The following is a 20415-nucleotide window of genomic DNA, read 5'->3' on the forward strand; positions in this document are numbered from 1 at the left end:
CCTGAACTCGTGTGAGCACCAGACTGGTGATAGTTATGAGGTCCCCTTCATGCTCAGCAGGTAGTATAGCATATCAGTGAAAAGGCATGTTGAAATTTGAAAGCTACAGTACTTCTTAATAGGGTCGATAAAGGCAGAAACATTGACAGAAAGAAATTTTAGCTTTTCAAAATGCTTAAAATGTGAGGGAAATCTTGCATTGCTGTTACTGTGTTGTGACTATTGTAGAAAGCCACAAGACTTTTCTATTATCTATTTATATGCTGTGTATATAGTTTTATAGCACCATTGCCATATGATTTATGAAATAACATCAAATGAAAATAGCTCAGAATTATAAAAGCTTTATGTGATTTTCCTCTCCTACTTATTTGGGTGATCAGCTCACACATTTCATGACTCAAGACATGCCATTGCCAGTCAGATTTCTTTTTTAAATTATGATGGCGTCTATCTGTGCTGCAGCAGCACAGATGGTATTGAGGAATTTAGTCAGTCTGATTTATTGCAGCTCATCTTTCACATGCTACAAATGCCAGCGATGAAGAGTCCTAGATGCCTGACATTTGCCAAGGCATAAAGGCTGCACACAATGAGATCAGCTGAACCTCCATGAGAGCATCAGGCTGGGAGTCTGGAAATAGACAACTGCGAGGACAGGTGTGATGATCCCTGGAAAGGAGAACTCAACTAAGCCTTCCCAGATCTCAGCTGCTCATTCTATAAAAGTGTTTTTCCAAAGAATATTCCTCATTTGAGATGCTAGTATTCTAGATGCTCCCATCTGAATCATCCACAGTTATTTCTCCTGATATGAGGAATATAGTAGTTTTATGTTTTGCTAAATAATTAAATATCAGGGACAGGAGGGACCCCCAAAAGTCAGCTACTTCCACATGTTCCATCTATTCAGTCCTATCATGAAACTTCTCAGTGGAATTTAAGTTAGTTTCTTTTTAAAAGAGTCCTGATAGTAACATTTTATTGGGAGATATGCCATGCTAATAAAGTCTATAAAATTATATGCATACTTTAAGAAAAATGATAAAATAAACATTATTGCTACCTTACTACAACTAAGAAGTAGGACATCGCTTGACCCTTAGAAACCCTGTCTTCTTTCCCAATCACGTACCACCAAATCTCACTCAAAATATTTATTACTCCAAATGGCAGAGCCTTTAAATGCATTCCTAAACAACATATGGTTTAGTGTTGATCTTTTATAGCCTTCAAATAAATGATTTAAATACAGTATTTAAATACAGTATTTTTTTGACTTTATGATATTTTGAAATTCATCTGTTTTTATCGTTGCTATTTTTCCCCCCTCCCCCAGTCCTTTTGGATAGATTGAGTTTTCAAATTTACGTTTCTCATTACACATTTCTCCTCCAATTTTTGATAGTATATGATCTATGACTAGCTGGTGGTTACTCTAGCACATATAATATGCATGCTTTATTTGAGGTTTCTAAATTATTAGACCATGTCTTTTCTCTGCAACAAATCAAATACTACCTTAGAATCGCTTAATATGATGATTCTTCTAACAACTTATACATTATTATTTTTCAGTATTCTACTTCTAGCTAATTTACCTTCCACCCCACATAAACATACAATTAGTCTTTTTCATTGCTAAATTACATAATCAATGTTTGCTTAGATTTACCTACATATTTACCAATGCGTTCTTACCATTCTTCTTTTACACCTCAAATCGTACATCTGAGATAATTTTTCTTTGGCTTGAAAGATATAAATAAAAATTTTCTTTAGTAAGAGTCTTTTTGTAACATAGTTTGTCAATTATCGCTTGTTTAAAAATGTCTTGAAATGTATGTTACTGGAAATAAAATTGTTTGTATTGTATGGTGACAATTATTTCCTTTCAGTAAACCAAGGGAACTATTCTTTTTTGGTTTCTATTATTGTTCAGAAACCAACAATTATTTTAATAACTCTTTTTTCAAAGAATATGTGTGTTTTCTCTCTGGCCAATTTTAAGATTTTCTCGTTAATTTTTCTAATCCTTATTTTACTATGATGTTTTTAGGTATGTATTTCTTTTTATTTATTCTGCTTGAGACTCATTGAGCTTTCTGGATCTGAGAATTGAGTCTTTAAACCCTTATCCTGAAAATGTCTTTGGCATTATTTCTTTGAATAGCACTTGCTTTTCTTCCTCTAAATTTATTGGGTGATTTGTCTTTTGAGACTTCAATTTTAGGTTCACAGCAATATCAGGTGCTTTCTTGACCTACAATTATACATATATCAGACTTTCTTCCATCATCTCCATGTCTTGTGTTCTCTTTTTCGTATTTTTCTTCTCTTTGACCCTTTGCACTAGATTATGGATAATATCTCAGATGTTTATTCCAGTTTACTAATTTTCTCTTAAACTGTCTCTTTTAGTTGATTTTTAAAATCAATTAAATCAATTTTTAATTCATTATTGTATTTTTTATTTCTATAATTTCTATTTGCTTTTATTTTTTTCAAATCTGCTTGATTCATGGTAGTATCAAGCAATGCTTAGGGATTTAATTACTTCAACTGTATTAGATAAGTATATGATAATCCCAATAATTGTAATTTGCTTTAATTTTTGTATTATTTATCATCTTTATCTCTCTCTCTCTCTCTCAGACACACACACACACACAAACACACACACACACCTGTCTATACGACATTCTGCTGGTTGCTGGTATCCCAATAATTGTAATTTGCTTTAATTTTTGTATTATTTATCATCTTTATCTCTCTCTCTCTCTCTCAGACACACACACACACACACACACACACACACCTGTCTATACGACATTCTGCTGGTTGCTGGTCCTTAATTCTGCTGATTTTTATTGACGATGGTTTGATTTTTTATGCCGGTTGTGAATTTTGACTGTGAGCTGTTCATTTCTCTTGGAATTCTTAGCTGTGGGAATTCTTTGGGGTCGGTTGTGAAGTTGAACTCTTCCAGAGTGGATTTGCATTTGTTTCTGCCAGTCACCTGGCAGTGGAGAAACTCAGGTCATCTTTAGCTTCAATTCTCCATCTGTGGACCTTGAGACTGTATGGGCAGTGTGAATTCAAACTGCAGATGTGTGTGAAGGACAGTCTCTGGTTACAGATTCTCAGGGGAGAGTTATATTTCTTTTCACTCACAACCAGGGTCTAGACAGTTATGTTTGTTTGATGTACCTTTCCAAATGGAAGGGGTTATTTCTCCTATGCTTATTCTTTTGTGCAAGGTTTTCCTATTAGTTTTCCTGTATTATGAGGACCACGGGTGTTATTAAGCTTGTCCCTCTCAGCTTGTTCAGTTATCAAAATGGAAGCTAAAAGTCTTTTGGCTTCAGGCAAAAACTGTCAAGGTAAAAACCATCTTTGGTATTCACTTATCTCCCAGAGTTCATGAAGGGTATATAATTTGCCATACTGATAGAAACAGATATCCTGAGTGTCAATTTAAGAACGATAAATGCACAGAAAACTAAATCTATCTCTAAATTTTATTGTAGGGTTTTGAAGATTATGTTTTACATAGCTGAGTTTTTATGATAACATACATTTCATTCTTGTAACCATATAATGACAAATCAAGTGAATGCAGTATTATTAATATTCAGAAGAGCAGTATTTATTAAACTCAAATGTAAAAAATATTTATATATTACCCATATTAAAAATAAATATAAAATCTTGATTAGAATAATATAGTTATGCAATTTTCTTTTTCCTGAAGACTATATTTCATAGTATAGGCAGATATACGTTTGGGATGTTCTTGCTTTGATAGAGTTCACAGTGTAGATAGTGTCTATCTACACAATTAAGTAACTACCGTATAACCCCAAAGATGAATTGATGGTGCTTAGAGAAAAGGTCAACTCGGTCTTCCTGTAAGAATCAATGAACTCAAGAGTGGCCTTGACATTTGTGTGTTAATAAACATTCGCCAAGTGAATAAATTGGGGATGTTGATGATGATGGTTCTAGCCCGGGAAACAGACAGTGTAAAGTCATGGCAGTATGATATATTTCATAAAACTATAAGCTCACTATTAATAGAAAATAGAAAGTATGTTAGTGTGGACAATAAATGTGTACTGAAAAGTGGAGTGAACTATTAAGCAGAGGTCACTGAGATTTTTCTTTTTTCTTCTGAGTCAACCAAATTATTGAGACTAATAAATTTGTGAATTTTTTTTTAGTAATAAAGGTAATTGCTTTGTGTTCTGTGAGTAGATAAAGCTTACATAGGAATAAGTATTTAGTGGAAACAAGCTCTAGTAGACTCTAGACAGAGGTGCAGAATCTCAGCTCACATTAGAGGTGTGCAGTCAAATGCGGCCTTCAGCCTTCATGAGTCAGACAAGTAACAGGCAGTGGTTTACAGTAAGATACCAGGGAGTGTTAGGCATTTTGGCAAGTGAAAAAGTTCATACCCAACCTAAAGATGTTCAAACTTATTATTTTAAAAGCACTGACTCTGTTGGTCGAATAAAACTGGAATTCTTACTGAATTTATCTCCTCCATGGCAGTCCTTAAAGTGTCCAAGATTTAAATAAGAAGGTTTTGAGGTTTTTTACGTATAAATTTAATATTCACACACACACACACATATTTTGATTTACTATCCTCCTTTTTATATTATCAGATAATTACAATAGACTTTTTTTTTTTGAAGCAGGTAATTAAAATGCCTTTCAGCAATACTTTAAATTCTGGGACACAGTTTAAAAACATAAATGAAAACAAACGTTGGCTATTTAACTTATAAATGTGAAGTACTAATGAAGATTAAAAATGGCTAATGTGAGATTTGAACTAGAATATCCCTGGACAGAAGTGCCACATCTACTGTTGTTTTTTCATTAGTATGGCTTCTTATAAGACTGGGAACAAAACTGTCTTCTTCAGATGAGGGTTCCACCTGAAGCTGACACTTTATTCATATTTATAATGGTGTACATTTTCTTGTCTTTTGTTATGTCCCTTGGCTTTGGAGTGAAGGCAAATAGGTGGTCTTCAGAAGACTAAAAAATAATGAGAATGACTAATACGCAGACTTGGTTTGTGAATGAAAATTTGTGGACACAGGATTCATTTACTTTTGTACATTGAAATTACTAATACAAGAGTATAGTAAGTGAGAAAACCACAATAAATTGCATACTTGTGACACACACACACACACACACACACTAACAAAGATTTCCTCCAACTTTTCTACACCATTACCTTTTTTAGTAATTGGACAAAGGTTTCCTTAAAATGCAGCCTAAATTTATTGAGTTGCTGAGAACTGGTCACTCATCATTTGTATTTCACGTAGTAACATTGCAGTAGACGGTGATAAAGATGATATCAATTTTCAATTTCTGCTAAGATTTTTTCTTTTAGGACATGTCATCAAAAAGATGTTCACATTCATTTATGACATAAAATGAAATGTGACATAAAAAATATTGTAAGAAATAAATAATGCCATCTTAAAAAATCTTTGGGTTTCCAGATGGAGAAATTGTCAAAGTGTTAAGTTGAAATTGAGGCAAAAATCAAAATAAAACAAAACAGAATTGGGAATGCTGACTAATTCCTTCTTCCCTAGATAGATATTAAGGAGTATGAAGCCAAAAAAGAATTTCGATGTTCTTTAAAGAAACTGGGCCAAAATTTGATGAGAAAGTATAAAACTACAGCAATGCTTGGCAATGAGCATTGCATTATGTTTTTGGTAAAAACAGTGAAATAACAATTTTATTTTACTTATAAAAGACAACATAAAATACACACAACATAATTTTTTCTTTTAATATTCCAAAAGGAAATGTTGAAATATTGTAGTCACCAAGCTAGTTTATTGATTCAAATGACTGAAATAGGAAGACAAAAAATAGGAAGACATACCCAGAAGAAAAAACAAAATAAAACAAAACATTCGTATTCTATCATGTATATAATTAGGTGCTGGCAGACCTCATGACTTAAGCATGCATAGCTTAAAATCAAATCTAGGGGAAACTATCTTTTATGAGCTCATTTTGAATGAATAGCCTACAGATTGGATGTGAGCCATAGAAAAGCTGCAAAGTTTTGTCAGTTCAGATGGCATAGCTTAAAATCAAATCTAGGGGAAACTATCTTTTATGAGCTCATTTTGAATGAATAGCTTACAGATTGGATGTGAGCCATAGAAAAGCTGCAAAGTTTTGTCAGTTCAGATGAGGTTATCTCATTTACTCTTCTACTAGCTAGGTAAGGAATAAAATTGGGACCTTTGTTAAATTTATACGTAACAATGAGTCATAGATTTGTATTTGTTGGAGAATATCGTGCTTTCTTTCTTAAAATTGTTTTTTATTTTTAATTGAAAAGTAATAATTGTGTATACTTATGGGGTACAATGTGATGTTTTGATATATGTTTATATTGGGGAGAAGGATGGGTGGGCAAAGGGGAGATGTTGTGCTGTCCTTTATTTCCAATTAGGATGCTATAGATTCTTAATTAAACTTAAAAAATAGAGGAGATGTCATTTATGTAAATTCTTAAAGTCCTACAAAACTATATACATACGTATCTCTTTTTTGTGGGTACAGCCACATGTTGAAAAACCCTGCATAGGAAAGAAATACAACAACTACAGGACAGTGATTATCTCTGGTAAAGAAGGAAAAACCAATGATGTCATAGGACTTCAACTGTAGCTTTAACATTTTATTTCTTAAACAATGTAAGTAACAACAACAAAAGACCTGAAACAAATATGACACAATTTTAACAGACATTAATTCTGTTAAAATTCTGGGCACCTAAGTGTTCATTTTACTATATTCAATATTTTTCATATTTTTCAAATATTTCACAATTAAGCCCCTCCTCCTCTCTCCCAAATACTTTGAACACATATATTGCACTATTTACCAGAATATATGGCAAGCAAGACCCTGCAAATTATCTTTCTACTATCCTCAACACTGATTAAGTTTTCTAAATGATTGCTCTCAGTTTTGGCCTCACATTTCTTGAATATGGAAAACAACAACTACAACAAAAAGCTCTGCAACAGGTGATGATCAAGGAAGGATCAAAACTGTATATTAGCTGGATCATGTACAATAAGATCATCAATTTAGAAAAGAAGTAAGCATTTTAAAACTTATAAAACTCATAAGGATGATACTTACCATTTTGTTTTTCTACAAAAAAAAAATAGGATGTAAATTTAATGTAGCTGACTTAGATCCACTACGTAAGCGAGTGGTAGCCAACATAACATCTATAGAACCATTATTTATTTATTCATAGAGTGTTAGAAATCATTTGGCGCAGGCATTTTAAACTGAGAATTGTGGATATGTTAAATAGAACGTGGGGAAGTTTTAAAGTAGCACTTGCTTCTTCCGATATTTTATCCATAAATTGTTTCAGATACATTTCTCTGTGGAGAGGATACAGAGCTTTTACTAAGTTAAGACATAGACACATCCCTGTAGCTTGGAATGAGAACACTGAGGTGGGCAGGTGAATGACTTGGCTCTGGATTTATAACTGGCACACAGCTGTTGCAAGGCTTTAGCTTTCTTATTCAGTAATTTTTCCACTAAAAACACACAGAAGATCAGAGCAGGTGCAGAAGCTGTTTAACGGATTTGTGAGAATTATGTTGCTGACAACTGCAAAAAAATATCTTTTTCCTTGACTTTCTCATCCATTTTATTATAAGTTTAATGGGACTTGGAGTTGGTGGAAAACTGTAGGTATTTTGATTATGGAGAGACTAGCTGCTTCCTGACTCTTGGTGATACAATGTCTATGTCAAAAGGACATTCACGATTTGAACACCATTCACAATTTGAGCACCAGTGGAAATTTTGAGGGCCCAGTGATGTCTATAAAGTATTTACAAGTATTTTTTAGGGTAGGCTATAAATAAGGACAAATTAAAACAGTGAGGAAACCCTGGAATGTAGTCTCAGTGTGTTGTACATGCATATTTTGCAGTTCTAGTAGCCCTAATTTCACACAGTAGCCAACTGTCTAATAAATTAATGAATAAAATATCAATGTACTAGTGGGTCAATGCTCTACCAATTCACTAATATATCTGCTCCATTGTATGATGTGAATGCATGATGGGCCTACCTACCACGTTGCATTTTAAGGATATTTAAGAATAATACCAAGCCTTTCAGTAACTTGTATTTTAGAATATTTAGTGCCCTGTGAATACTTATGACATACTAATTTTAAAAACATAATTTAAAAAAATAGATAATGGTTAATATTCATGAGGCAATATATTTGATGAATCTTTCTTTGTACAGCAAAACTAGTATTCTGCTTTTTTCCCCTTTTAGGGACAAGTAAAACTATTAGAATTACTAACACAATATCGGTAATATAAAAATAAGTATTCACCATGAATTGTAATGTTTTCTTAGGCAATCCCTACTCCCATTCGATAATTCTTTACCTTTTGTGTGTCATTTTTATTAACAGATGAAGAGTATGTCTACATGCACATTAGAAAAAAATATTGTTGACACTTAAATTAGTTTTATATTTCTAATTAAAACTCCCTTCCAAACATATCATGCATAATAAGGTTACATAATAAATCTGATTTACAGAAGATTTTGTGAAAAGGTTTTGCTATCTTTTTGCAGATAGAAGCCAAGATTAAGATGAAATATGTAAGAAGCCACTGGATAATTTTCTTAAAGGCAGTTCTGGAAAGAAGCATGGAGAATAAACCTTCTTGGTCAGGTGAAGGTCAAGGAGAAATCAGGATCAAGGAAAGGGTCTGTTATTCTAGGAAGAACAGATATGTAGTGCCTGAGCCTGAAGGTAAGTCTATAAGTCAACTTTCAGAACAGGCAGATAGCTAGAACCACATCCAGATCAGTTACTAAACGTAGTGTCTACCTTCCTCATTATGTGCAGCAGCTGAATGACAGAGGTCCACTGGATGGAAATCCTGGAAAGCAGGTTTTCTTCTGGGAGGGTTACAGCAGCAGGTATTAGGTAAAACTAACAGAGGTGAATTTTCAGATGCAAAAATTTCTGTATCTGTATGGACACTAGAGTATGAGGTATGAGACATCAGTAGCAGGAGAATAGGTAGGTAAGAAGTTCCTTTGATCATGAATCTCAGAGGTCTTGGAGGTCAACTAGACCAACTCTCTCACTTTCCAGATGAGGGAACTGAGGCCTGTTGAGGCTTTAATCACAAAACAAAATGCTTGAGTCTCCTGGAATTAGATCTTGGATCTCCTAACTTCCAGTATGATGTTCTTTCAACATCATCATTTCCTTAGGCCTGAGAGACTGACTCATCATGAAGTCACTGAACTGCTTGACCAGGGCTTTGTGTATCCTCTCGGATTCAAGAATTGGGAATAGGCTTCATCGAGTTGGATCACAGACCCCTCCTGTGCAGGTCCTGAGCCAGGTAGTTGAAAGAAGATTCTGGCATCTGATAACAGGATAGACATGCTTTATTCCAGACATGAACTCCCCTGCTGGTGGTTCAGAAACACTGCCTTTTTTACTGAAAGTACACAATAATGGCAACGAGCCAAGGTGTACATGGGCGTGCATGCGCAGTTACATCACTCTTATACAACTTGTTTACAACAGATGTGCTGAATCATACCCAGCTGGATAGGAGGCAAGAGGGCCTGTCTAAACTAACTCCATTTTCCTCAAAGGCCTAAAGTTAATGACTGGGGTTAAACTACTGCAGCTTTTAAAGTAAAAGGAGTGCAAGGGTTTAACTACTTTATTACTTTGACACTCCTCCCCTTGAGAGGTGGTGTCTGTGTTCCCTTCCTTTGAACATGGGCAGGTCGACTTAATGACTATAGCGAAGTATTGCTATGTGACTTCCCAGGCTGGGTCATAGAAGACACTACAGCTTCTATGTGGTTGTCTTGGGACACTCACTTTTTGAATCCAGCTACCATGCCATGAGAAAGGCCGTGTGCCACTGGAGGGGCTCATGGGGAGAGGAGCTGAGGCCCCTAGCTAGGGTCTCTGACTGACTCCCAGCTGACAATCTGAACCTGTCTTCGTCATGAGTAAACCATCTTGAAAGTGGACACTGTAGTCCTCATTTAGTTTCCAACAGCTGATGCCTCATGGAGCAGTAGTTACTTGTCCCTCCCCAGACTGCAGATCCATAAGCAAAATAAATGACTATTATTTTAAGTCACTGAGTTTTGGGGGTGTGTTGTCATGTTGTATGTAGTGTGCTTGCTTACTTGAGGGGTGGTTATCAGTGAAACCATATATTCAAGAGAGATTAAAAAACTGTTCAGCCTACATGTTTCATTGTTTTCTTTATTTTCTTATCAAAACTTAATATTGGACTTGTGAGTAACAAGTCTATCGAAATAGTTTAACAAGACATTCATATTTGCTGATTTGTGCTCTCTGGCAGCATAATAGTCTTACTACTTTTTTGTTTTATCCTGAAGTCAAACTGTCCTGGGTTCAAGTCTTAGATCTGCCATTTATAGTGGGAACTTGCACAAGGTATGAAACATTTCTCTGCTTCAATTCTTGTCCTCTGAAATAGAGCCAATAACTCCTTACAGGGTTTCTTTGTTTTGTTTTGTTTGTTTTGTTGATTTCCTGAGGTGGTTGTACAGGATTAAGCACTCAGCTTTTATTTTTTATTATTTATTTATTTATTTTTGGTGGCTGGCCGGTATGGAGCACTCAGCTTTTAGAGTCTGACTTGGATTTGAATTCAGGCATTGACATTTATTTATTGTGTGGCCTTAAGCAAATCATTCAACCTCCCTAAGGAGGAATTTCTGTACTTATAAAATGGGAACTCTATGAGTACCTACTACAGCATTATATTTTTGTAAGGATGAAAAAAATAACACATGTAATTTGCTTATTACATTATGGTACATAGTAAACACCCAATACATGTTAGTTATTACTTATTATTATTATTTGAATTAAATCAGATGATCCTTCAAAGCATACAGTGATTTTCTATTCTGGTACATAGTAATACTCACTAAAGAGTAGTGCCCTTCTCCCAGTCCCTTCTCATGACCACATTATATGATCCACTATAATAAATTTATATCAGCTAAAACTTTATCCAAGCATGGAAAAATTGCTTTGACAGTGAGAAGATAGATTCATATTCTAATGACTTTGATAAATGAATAGACATTTTAAAATTGCATGTTCAAATGGGAAATCATCAATTCTTTCTGAATGAAGGTGAAGAGCTAGCAGTCAGAGTGGGTAAGGAAGCTACATATCAGTCAAGTATGTAGTACTGTTTGTAAAAGTGCCAGCACATGAAAATGTTTAAAATTAGTGTATCAAACAACTACTACTACTGCTACTATTACTATTACTTGCTAATCATATTTTATACTAGTTACCATTTTAAGCTCATTTTTTTTTTTTTTTTTTTTTTTGTCTTTTTTCGTGTCCGGCAACGGATTGCAACCCTCAGTGTCGTGCCCGTACTGGACCGGGACCAGCAACGGGATCACGACCCTCAGTGTCGCACCCGCACCTCGCTCAGCCAGTGAGCGGGAACCGGTCTGTATGTGGGATCTGAACCCTCGGCGGGAGCACCGCCGCGCTCCCAAGTGGCGCACTGTAGCAGTGCGCCACTGGGCCGGCCCCATTTTAAGCTCATTTTAAGAAAATTTATCAACTTAATCTTCAAGACAATCTAATGTTGGAGAAGTTAACTTTGCATTATAGTTGTCTCTGGTTAACCACAACTTAGGGTGAAGGAGCCTCACTCCCTAGAGATGGATACTGAAATTCTGGAGAGGATTTACACAAGTGCAGTGAAAGTGGTTGAAGGATTTGAAAATAAAACACTTGAGAGGCAGTTTAGAAAACTGCAATTTAGCTTAAAGAAGAGAGAAACGAGAAATGTCATAAGAATTGCCCTTTAGTGTATGGGGGTAAGCAATTTTGTGAAGGAGATAAGCAGTTTTCATCCAGGTTGCCTAAGAACAAGAGCAAAGAAAATGAGCTCAAGTTTTAGCATGAATGGCATAAGTTAGACACAAGAAAGATTTTTCTGTCAGTGAGAATTATTTTCTACCAAGTGGAGTTAATGAAAGACGTGGCTGAATTTCTTTCTCTTTACTTTTTTTTTTTTTTAGTATAGGTTTATTTTTCATTTTTTCTTTTTTTGAATGGCTTTAAATGGTTTTATGGAGGAATAAAGAACCTCTCAGTTTCTTTTCATCTTTCTGAATCTATGACACTAATCACTGCATTTAAAAAAGTTATAAATTATGCATCTCCACTTCTAATTTTTATTTTACTTAGTCTATGATTGTTCATTAGTCCAGCTTTTTTTTTTTTTTTTTCATGTACTATGTATCAGATATCCTTTTTTGTCTTTCTACCTTTTGGTCATTCCATTTATTCTCAAGCTGACATATATCCCAAATATCTCCATGTCTCCATTGACACGTACCTTAAAAACCACTTTTAAAAAGTGATGAAATTTCAATGGGTGTTGGTAAACTTAGTCCACATTTATTTTTATAATTTTTTACTGTTTTTATTATCACTTTTACCATTACATTTCTTATACTTGTATGATTCTTTATAATTTACAAAATACTTAGATGCATTTTTGGTAGATTGTGATAATCATGGTCTCTGAAAAATCACACTTATCTATCTACATCATTGTATAATCTCCTCCCACAATGACTCTATGCTTAGCCATGTGACCTACTTTGGCCAATTGGATATTAGTAAGTGTGATGCAAGCAGAGGTTTGATAGATGCTTACACATTGTGGCTTGCCTATTTGGTAAAACCATGTGGACAAGAACAGAAGTGCCCAGAAAAATAGCCCCAGGTAGTCACCAGACATGTGAGTGAGACCAACGTGGACTTCCAAGCCCAGTAGACCCTCCTCATGAGTGACCACAGGGGAGAACAGCAGAAGATCCCCTCAGCTAAACACAGTCCAAATTACAGAATTTTGAGCTAACATATGGTTTTTATTCAGACCCCTACATTTTAAAGATAGTTTGTTATGCAGCAATAGGTAACCAATACACATATTGCCATTTGATCCCCATATCAACCCTGTGAAGCACTCAGGTAAGATATTGTCTCAGTTTTACATATGAGAAATCTATGACTGAATTTCAGGTTTGTTCTTATGTTTTTTCTACAGCAATACTTTATTAATCCCTTCAGCAGGTTTAGAAGTAAAACAAAGTGTAATGATTGTGTTATAACAAGTTTCTTCAGAGATTAAAAAAATTCTAAGAAAAATTTGAACTGTATTTCCAAAATCAAATATTATTTTATACTTAAAATAAGACCTTTAGCATATTTTTGCTAAAACATCTCCTGGGTGCTGGAGAAGAGTTATCCAAAAATGTATTTAGAGAGAGAAAACCTAAATGAGAGTAATATTTATGGATATGGAATAGCAGTTAGACTTGAACTAAATTCACACAAAAATTCTTGTTTACATATAAAAATTCACCCTCAAATGTGATCTCCTTTTTAAAGAAAATTTTGCATTCTTCCTCCTGGTTGCTAAATTGTATTTCACTTGCTGCTGTTTTTGAAGCAGAGCATTGCTCACAGATTTATCGGCTTATCTCTAACCACAATTCACAGCTTCTGTTCAAGAAGAGCTAAAATTTTGGTTCATGTTTTATTCTTTTTCATTTATTTTTCAAGGCATGGCCTTATTATAATGTCTGGGCTAACCTGGATGCTTGAAGTGACTGCAGCAGAATGCACATTCTGTGCAACAGAATGAAGTGAAGTGAGTTGATTATTTTAACTCTAAACAAAGCAGAGGTAATCAAGCTGATCTTAAAGATGCAGACAGTAAAGAATGTGATTTATCAGGTCCCTGAGGTCTTTAGGACATTCTGCTAGAATGCCTACATTGCTTTGGCATTTTCTCAGGTGAGTAGCACTGGCAGGCAGCTTAAACCTTCTCTAACTGGTATCACATTTTCTTAAAAGGAAAGCACCTTTGACAACCTCCTCTGCTTTCAATCTCTCTTGATTTTTTGTTTAAACTCAACTCAGTAAAAAGCGATAAAGGTGTATCTCATTCTCAAACTTTAGTTTGCATAAGGATCACCTTTGAAGCCAACTAAAATACAGACTCAACCTACTGTAAATATTTTATTCCATAGATTTCCTAAGGTGTCCAGGAATCTGTTTACTTTTTATTTTTAAACAAGAAATTGGTTAATAGACACAAAGAATGATTATAATATGTAATGATGAATTTGCTAATTATCCTGATTTTATCATCATACATTGTACACAGGTATTGATATTCAACTCTGTACTTCACAAATACATATCATCAATTATGTTTCAATAAAAACAGTTTAAAAAACAAGTATCCAGATGATTCTAAAAACATACTTTGTAACCTCAGGTCTACTTATATTGTCATTCTGTTCTTCCAAGTGATATCGTTAATCCACACATAGGTATAAAAAGGTATTTTAAGGCCAATGACAGCATGAAAACAATCAGTGGTAGAGCTTTTTGTATTGGGTACAAGCCAAGCAAATGGCTCTGTTTATAGTGGATTATTTCTCTTGGCAAAAGCAAAATGCAACAGTAAAAAATTCAGATAGTTGCTGTGTTCTGGTGTCAAGAAATACTCCAGACATTCAATCCCCCTAAAATAAGGATTACTTTTAAAAAATGGAATTAGTAAGATTCTGGTTATGTGCTTATCAGTGAGCCAGTCCATGTGAGGGCACGGCATGGGTGGATTTATGACAACCCTCTCTAAGGAGCCACCACATTCCCATAGTGAGTTTTCAGTAATGGTCATAATCTTGATACATTAGATAGGAAATGAATTCAATGCTGCACTTTTATTTTGGTAGCTATTCAAACAAAGTGTGAACCAACAGACACAGGTGTGTGTATGAAGGTTAAATCATAGGTATTGGTGCTCTGTTCCTTCTCAGGATGAAAAGTCGAGATTATTTGATGGAGATGAATATTTGTTAATGGAAATGTGAACTAAGAAAGAGAATTTAAGTTGATTTTATGTCTTATTTATATCCTTTTTAAAATTTTAAATGTCATATTGACTGTAAGGTTTTCAGTATTCTGAAATACAAACGATCTTTGCAGAATGGTTCAGCATTAAGATACATGTGCAAACAATGCATTTGGACAAAATATTTATAAAAATTTTGCTGTTTTTAATAGATGTGATTGTGTTATAATTTCCTTTATCCACCCACCTTTTTTTGTTTGTTCTGGCAGCTGGCTGGTATGGTCCAAAACCTTGACTTTGGTTTTATAACATGGTGCTCTATCCAAGTGAGCTAACTGGCCAGCCACCATCTTACTTTTTGAAGAAATGTGGTTAGCCCATTTTTTACTTGGCCTCATGAAGAGTTTGGTTATGACAGATGTGCACCTGTACATAGGATCCTGCAAATTAGATGATGAGCAGCTATACACAGGTTTCTGTAGGTTTGGGAAGAAGCCAGGAACACAGATGAAGTTGTAAAATATCTTTGTGATATAAATAGGTAGGAGTTAAAATTGGTAGATTATGATATTTTCCAGGAGGTCTGTGTAGAATGTGAAGAGAAAACAGTTGAGGATGAGCTCTTGGAGGAGTTAGTATTTATATGACAAAAAGGGAAAACACATACTGATGGGGACTTAAAAGAAATGATAAGTGAGGCAGGGGAGATCTAGGTAAGACAGTATATTGAGGGTCAAAGAGAAGAGAGAAGAAAAGCCCTAAAAATTGTCCTTTAGATTTAGCAAGTGGTGGTCACTAGTATCCTCTGCTTAAGCAGTTTTAGCAGAAACTGATTGTAGTGGATAGAAGAAGAGTTGAGAGAAAAAACATAAGACAGCTAGAGTAGGCTATCATTGCAAGTTTGAGAAGGAATAGTAGAGAAAGTTGCAGTGAGTTGGGAGCACTGTGGGGAAGCATGTGCAGTAAAGCCGAGATTGCTTTATTTTAAAGAATGGGAGGGACTTAGTTTTACTGTAGGATGAAGAGAAGGTAATAGTGGAGAGAAAGGTTAAATATACAGAGGAGAGAAAGGATAACAGATGGAGCTGAGTCTCAGCTGATATTAGAGACCTTGTATTGAGTGTTCAAATTGACAGATTTGTCTTCACTGGAACGTATATGGTAAAAATTCTTAGTTCTTCCTCAGTAGATTACAAACATGTCAAAGGAAAAAACCATATTGAATTAGAATATGATCATACTCAAGGTGCATGTAGGGTGACATTATACACGGCATGTGGCACACAATGAATGATTGGAAATGGTGACTTATAATGAATCTGTATTATTCTAAAGAGCTAAGATAGGTCATTGATACAAAGAAATAAGTGGACAGAGATCACGTCCATTATGATAACCACCAATTCTGTGATGTGTGGAATAGAAAGAGGAAGCCATTTGTCTCAGAACCAATATAGAATGTTCTTACATTTTCTCTCTTTGATTCAATAATAATCTTTCATCAAAAGTTCTGCAATTACAAGACTATTGATGTAACAGCAATATTATATACTAGCTCGTAAATTACCTCTTGCCCTAAAAATAATTATTTGCAAAACAGTATCTGATGTTTGGGTATAAGCATTTATTTATTTAGCTATCTATTTATTTATTCTTCTTATTTTCTCCAGAAAGAATTTAAGAACATTAATAGTAGAAAAATTGGACTTTGAGTCTGCATGAAGTAAAGGTTTGAATGTATGATTGAAATAACACAGACCCGCCCTATAGCAAAGAGGGACACATTAATTTAACTTCCATCATCACCACATCGACACAGAGCTGTGAATGCATAATGATCAGGCTTTTTTTTTCTTACATTTTTGCCAGAAACAAACACCTGGAATGCTGCCTAATGAACCCAGCTATTCTCCATCTGTTTTTTTCTTGAACTTATTCCCATTTGCTATGTAACTGTGGACAGGGATTCTATAGGGAACAGGAATTTATAGTCCCAGGTCATAAGAATCAGTAAAATCTTGGCTTAGTGACTTGGGCTATGTTAACACTTCCGATTGCAAATAGAAAAATATTTTGTATTTATTTAGAGAAAAATGCTCTAAATTGGTTATGAATGAGTTTATTAAAAGGCATTTTTTTTCGTGAGTGCAATTTTCATCGTATAAAACCTGATTAGTCAGACTAACTCGGTAGAACTCTAGTTCAATTCAGAATTTTAGAACATTTAAAGCGAATGTGATTTTATTACTTGCAAATACACATTGCATTTCATATTAGGATGAAAATGTTTTCTAAGAGTAGGCTTTATGAAATTTACTCTAAGCATAGTTATATCAATTAATATCTGTGAATAGATGTTTCTAGAAAGACTGATAACTGCTTTAAAAGACTTTCTAATCTTACTGCCTTGCTGACTCCATTCTGAGTCTAACCCAACATTTGATTGTTCTGTGAATGAAGAATAATAATGTCCTTTTTTCCTTGGTAGGTTTGTGGATACATTGGGACTGATAACATTATTATAAATATCTACAGTGGTGCCTCAAAAGATCTTCCATCACTGAGCTTATGAATTTAATCACTTTTAAGTCATCACAAAGATGGCCATGTGTATTTTTCTGCAAGTCCAACATCGTGTTTAAAAGAATAACTTATATTCAGTAGAACTAAATTATTCTTCTTTCAGAGAACATAAATATCATGCCTTTCATGTTACAAAGAAGCATGCTTGTCTGCATTGTGTGCTTTCATGATGTGAGTAGAAACACAACATGATACTTGTATGAAAATACGTTATTGAACAAAAATCCACTTAATGTCTATTATAGGCTGTTTGTTATGTTTTAACTTTAGCTATACAAGTTTAGGTGGGTAATGACTGACCTATCAAGTGACTCTGACAACTGCCTAGGCATATTTATCACTATTGGAGATAATAACAGATGGGCTGCTTTTCATTTGTGTGAAATGTTCTGTTTCAAGTTTTCATACATATGGCACATCACAATACATTTTTGAGGAATGTAGGATAAATATTAATCAACACCCCCTGTTATGTACTCTATACTGTCTTTCCCTTGCCACTTTTTTCTTTCTTTCCTTTCCTTGCCTTTTTAAAAAATTCTTTTTTTAGTTATTTATCGCCAATATTCTGTGAGTGGCAAGAACTGTGTTTGGTTATTCAGTGACTCTGTGGCTACTATCTAGCCCAGTTTCTTGCACAGGCTATATGCTGTATAATACTTTTTGAATGAATGAATTCCCATCTCATGAAAGAATGAATTACAGAGAAATCAATATATTTCTGAGTTGACCTAGAAGCAGAACCAGAATCCATTTCTTTTATTTCTGGGTCTTATTTCTCCCTTCCCCATTGTACCATTTTTATACTTTATCTTTCTGTAGGAGTGCCCCAAATGGTAACTAAATTTACATGTGGAACTCAAGACTGATCTTCAGTTGTTAAAGAACTCTTACAAAGAAAATCAAGGTATAATATTAGTCATCTTAACAGGAAAAACTAAGAAAAGTGATTTAATTCTAGCATTAGAAATATGAAGAAATACTTGAGGAAGGTTTTCCTAGAAATGTTTTAATGTAAAGTTTGGAATCAATTTAAGGGGATTCTTGTAAACTTTCATTTCATGAATATAATTAGAAATTCAGTGAGTGCTCATGTGTCCTAAATGATGGGGAAGTAAAGCCATTGAGCCCCTGAGCTTTTACATATCCCCATACAGAAACAATGCTCAATCCAAATTCTTTGGATTACCAAATACTTGGATAACAAATCATTCAGTTGCACATTTCGTAATTTATATTATATCTCATAGCCAGATCTTAAAGATTTTTTTAAACATGAAAGATTATTACTGGACAAAAATCTTTCTTCATCTCTAAACTTGTATAGGTTGTTGGATTTAAAGTTATTAAGTCTTGCACAGCTTTTAAACATGAAAATATTAATTTGATAATTTTTGTTACTGAAAGCAAATAAGAATAGGTATTTCTTTAGTGATGGATGAAGTCAGGAAGTCATTTATAACTTTGAAAACATGTTCATACTTCTCTAGCTAGTAGGAGTTCTTGGGGGAATGAAAGCTAGTCAAATAGAAAAATAAAAAATTCACTGTTAGATGTCTGTAATGCAGAGTTGCTGAAATTCTCATCATTTGTTTTAAAGGTCATGATCTGTGGATGTATGTCTCCATGGGCCTTAGAAATGTTGGAAATCTCTAAAGGAGACTCACAACCAAAATTGAACAGTTGATTAATTAGGAAAAGGTTTTGGTACTCTAGTCTAAATGTAAGTTGAATTCTCTTTTGTTAAGGGATAAAAACATAGATTAGGTCAATTTTTTGAATAGTAGTCCTCATCTGGAACAGGAGTTAATTTGCAGTGCCTGTTCCATTTGGAAAATAAAATATTGCAGTTTGGGGTATTATCCATCCCCTAGCATATAATCTTTCTTTTCTTACTTTATTTTTGCCCAGAACATCTTTGAAAAAATTTTTTTTTTATTTTTTTATTTTTTAATTTTTTTTTAATTTTTAAAAAAAGATGACCGGTAAGGGGATCTCAACCCTTGGCTTGGTGTTGTCAGCACCACGCTCAGCTAGTGAGCGAACCAGCCATCCCTATATAGGACCCGAACCCGGGGCCTTGGTGTTATCAGCACTGCACTCTCCAGAGTGAGCCACGGGCCGGCCCTGAAAAATTTTTTTACAGAAAAGAATCTTCTCTCTCTCTCTCTCTCTCTCTCTCTCTCTCTACTGCTGATTGGTCAATAAGGAGATCTGAACCTTGGACCTTGATGTTATCAACACCATGCACTAGCTGGCTAAAGAATTTTCTCTATTGCATTATTTGAAAATTCTGTGTTAACTTTTCTGTAGGCATCTATTTAAGTAAGAGTCATCTTTTAATTTAGTTTGTTCAAAGATTTTAACATTCTCTTCAGGCATCCTGACTTCTGCCAAAACCTTACAAATGGACTGCAGAAAGATGAAAGCAGTGGGTCTGCACTGGATTCAAGGCAGACTTTTGACATATCCAAGACCGATTCATGCTTCAGTTCAAACAGGAGGACCAATGATCGGACAATTATCATGACAAAGAGGTTCCTGATGAATGAGGATTTAGATAAGTTTATAACAGATGGAAAAAAATCACTGGTTTACCAGGTTTCAACTTCTTTCCACTATATAAATGTAGGATGACTAAATAAAACATAGTGTCTGCAAATGTCAAAAAGAAACATTTTTAGTTCATAGTGCATTTAGCTGGATATCATATAGACTCCCTAAGTATATATCCTAATTTTAGCTATTTAGGTTTTCTCTCTATTAAAACAAAGACAAATAACATCTTCTCCTCCTT

At 34.4% G+C, this 20415-nt stretch overlaps 1 protein-coding gene across 1 annotated transcript in view; it reads left to right on the forward strand.

Moving 5' to 3' along the window:
- The window catches only part of LOC103606347 (potassium voltage-gated channel subfamily C member 2-like), a 76251-nt gene extending 56103 nt beyond the window's left edge, over window positions 1–20148 (forward strand). Inside the window, exons 3-4 of the mRNA XM_008590961.1 lie at window positions 8686–8866; window positions 19997–20148. Coding sequence (XP_008589183.1) covers window positions 8686–8866; window positions 19997–20148 — 333 coding nt within the window. The remainder of the gene's footprint in view (window positions 1–8685; window positions 8867–19996) is intronic.
- The last annotated feature ends 267 nt before the right edge of the window (window positions 20149–20415 follow it).

The sequence above is a fragment of the Galeopterus variegatus genome, unplaced genomic scaffold (assembly GCF_000696425.1).
Source record: "Galeopterus variegatus unplaced genomic scaffold, G_variegatus-3.0.2 Scaffold6508, whole genome shotgun sequence".
In the NCBI taxonomy this organism is placed as follows: domain Eukaryota; kingdom Metazoa; phylum Chordata; class Mammalia; order Dermoptera; family Cynocephalidae; genus Galeopterus; species Galeopterus variegatus.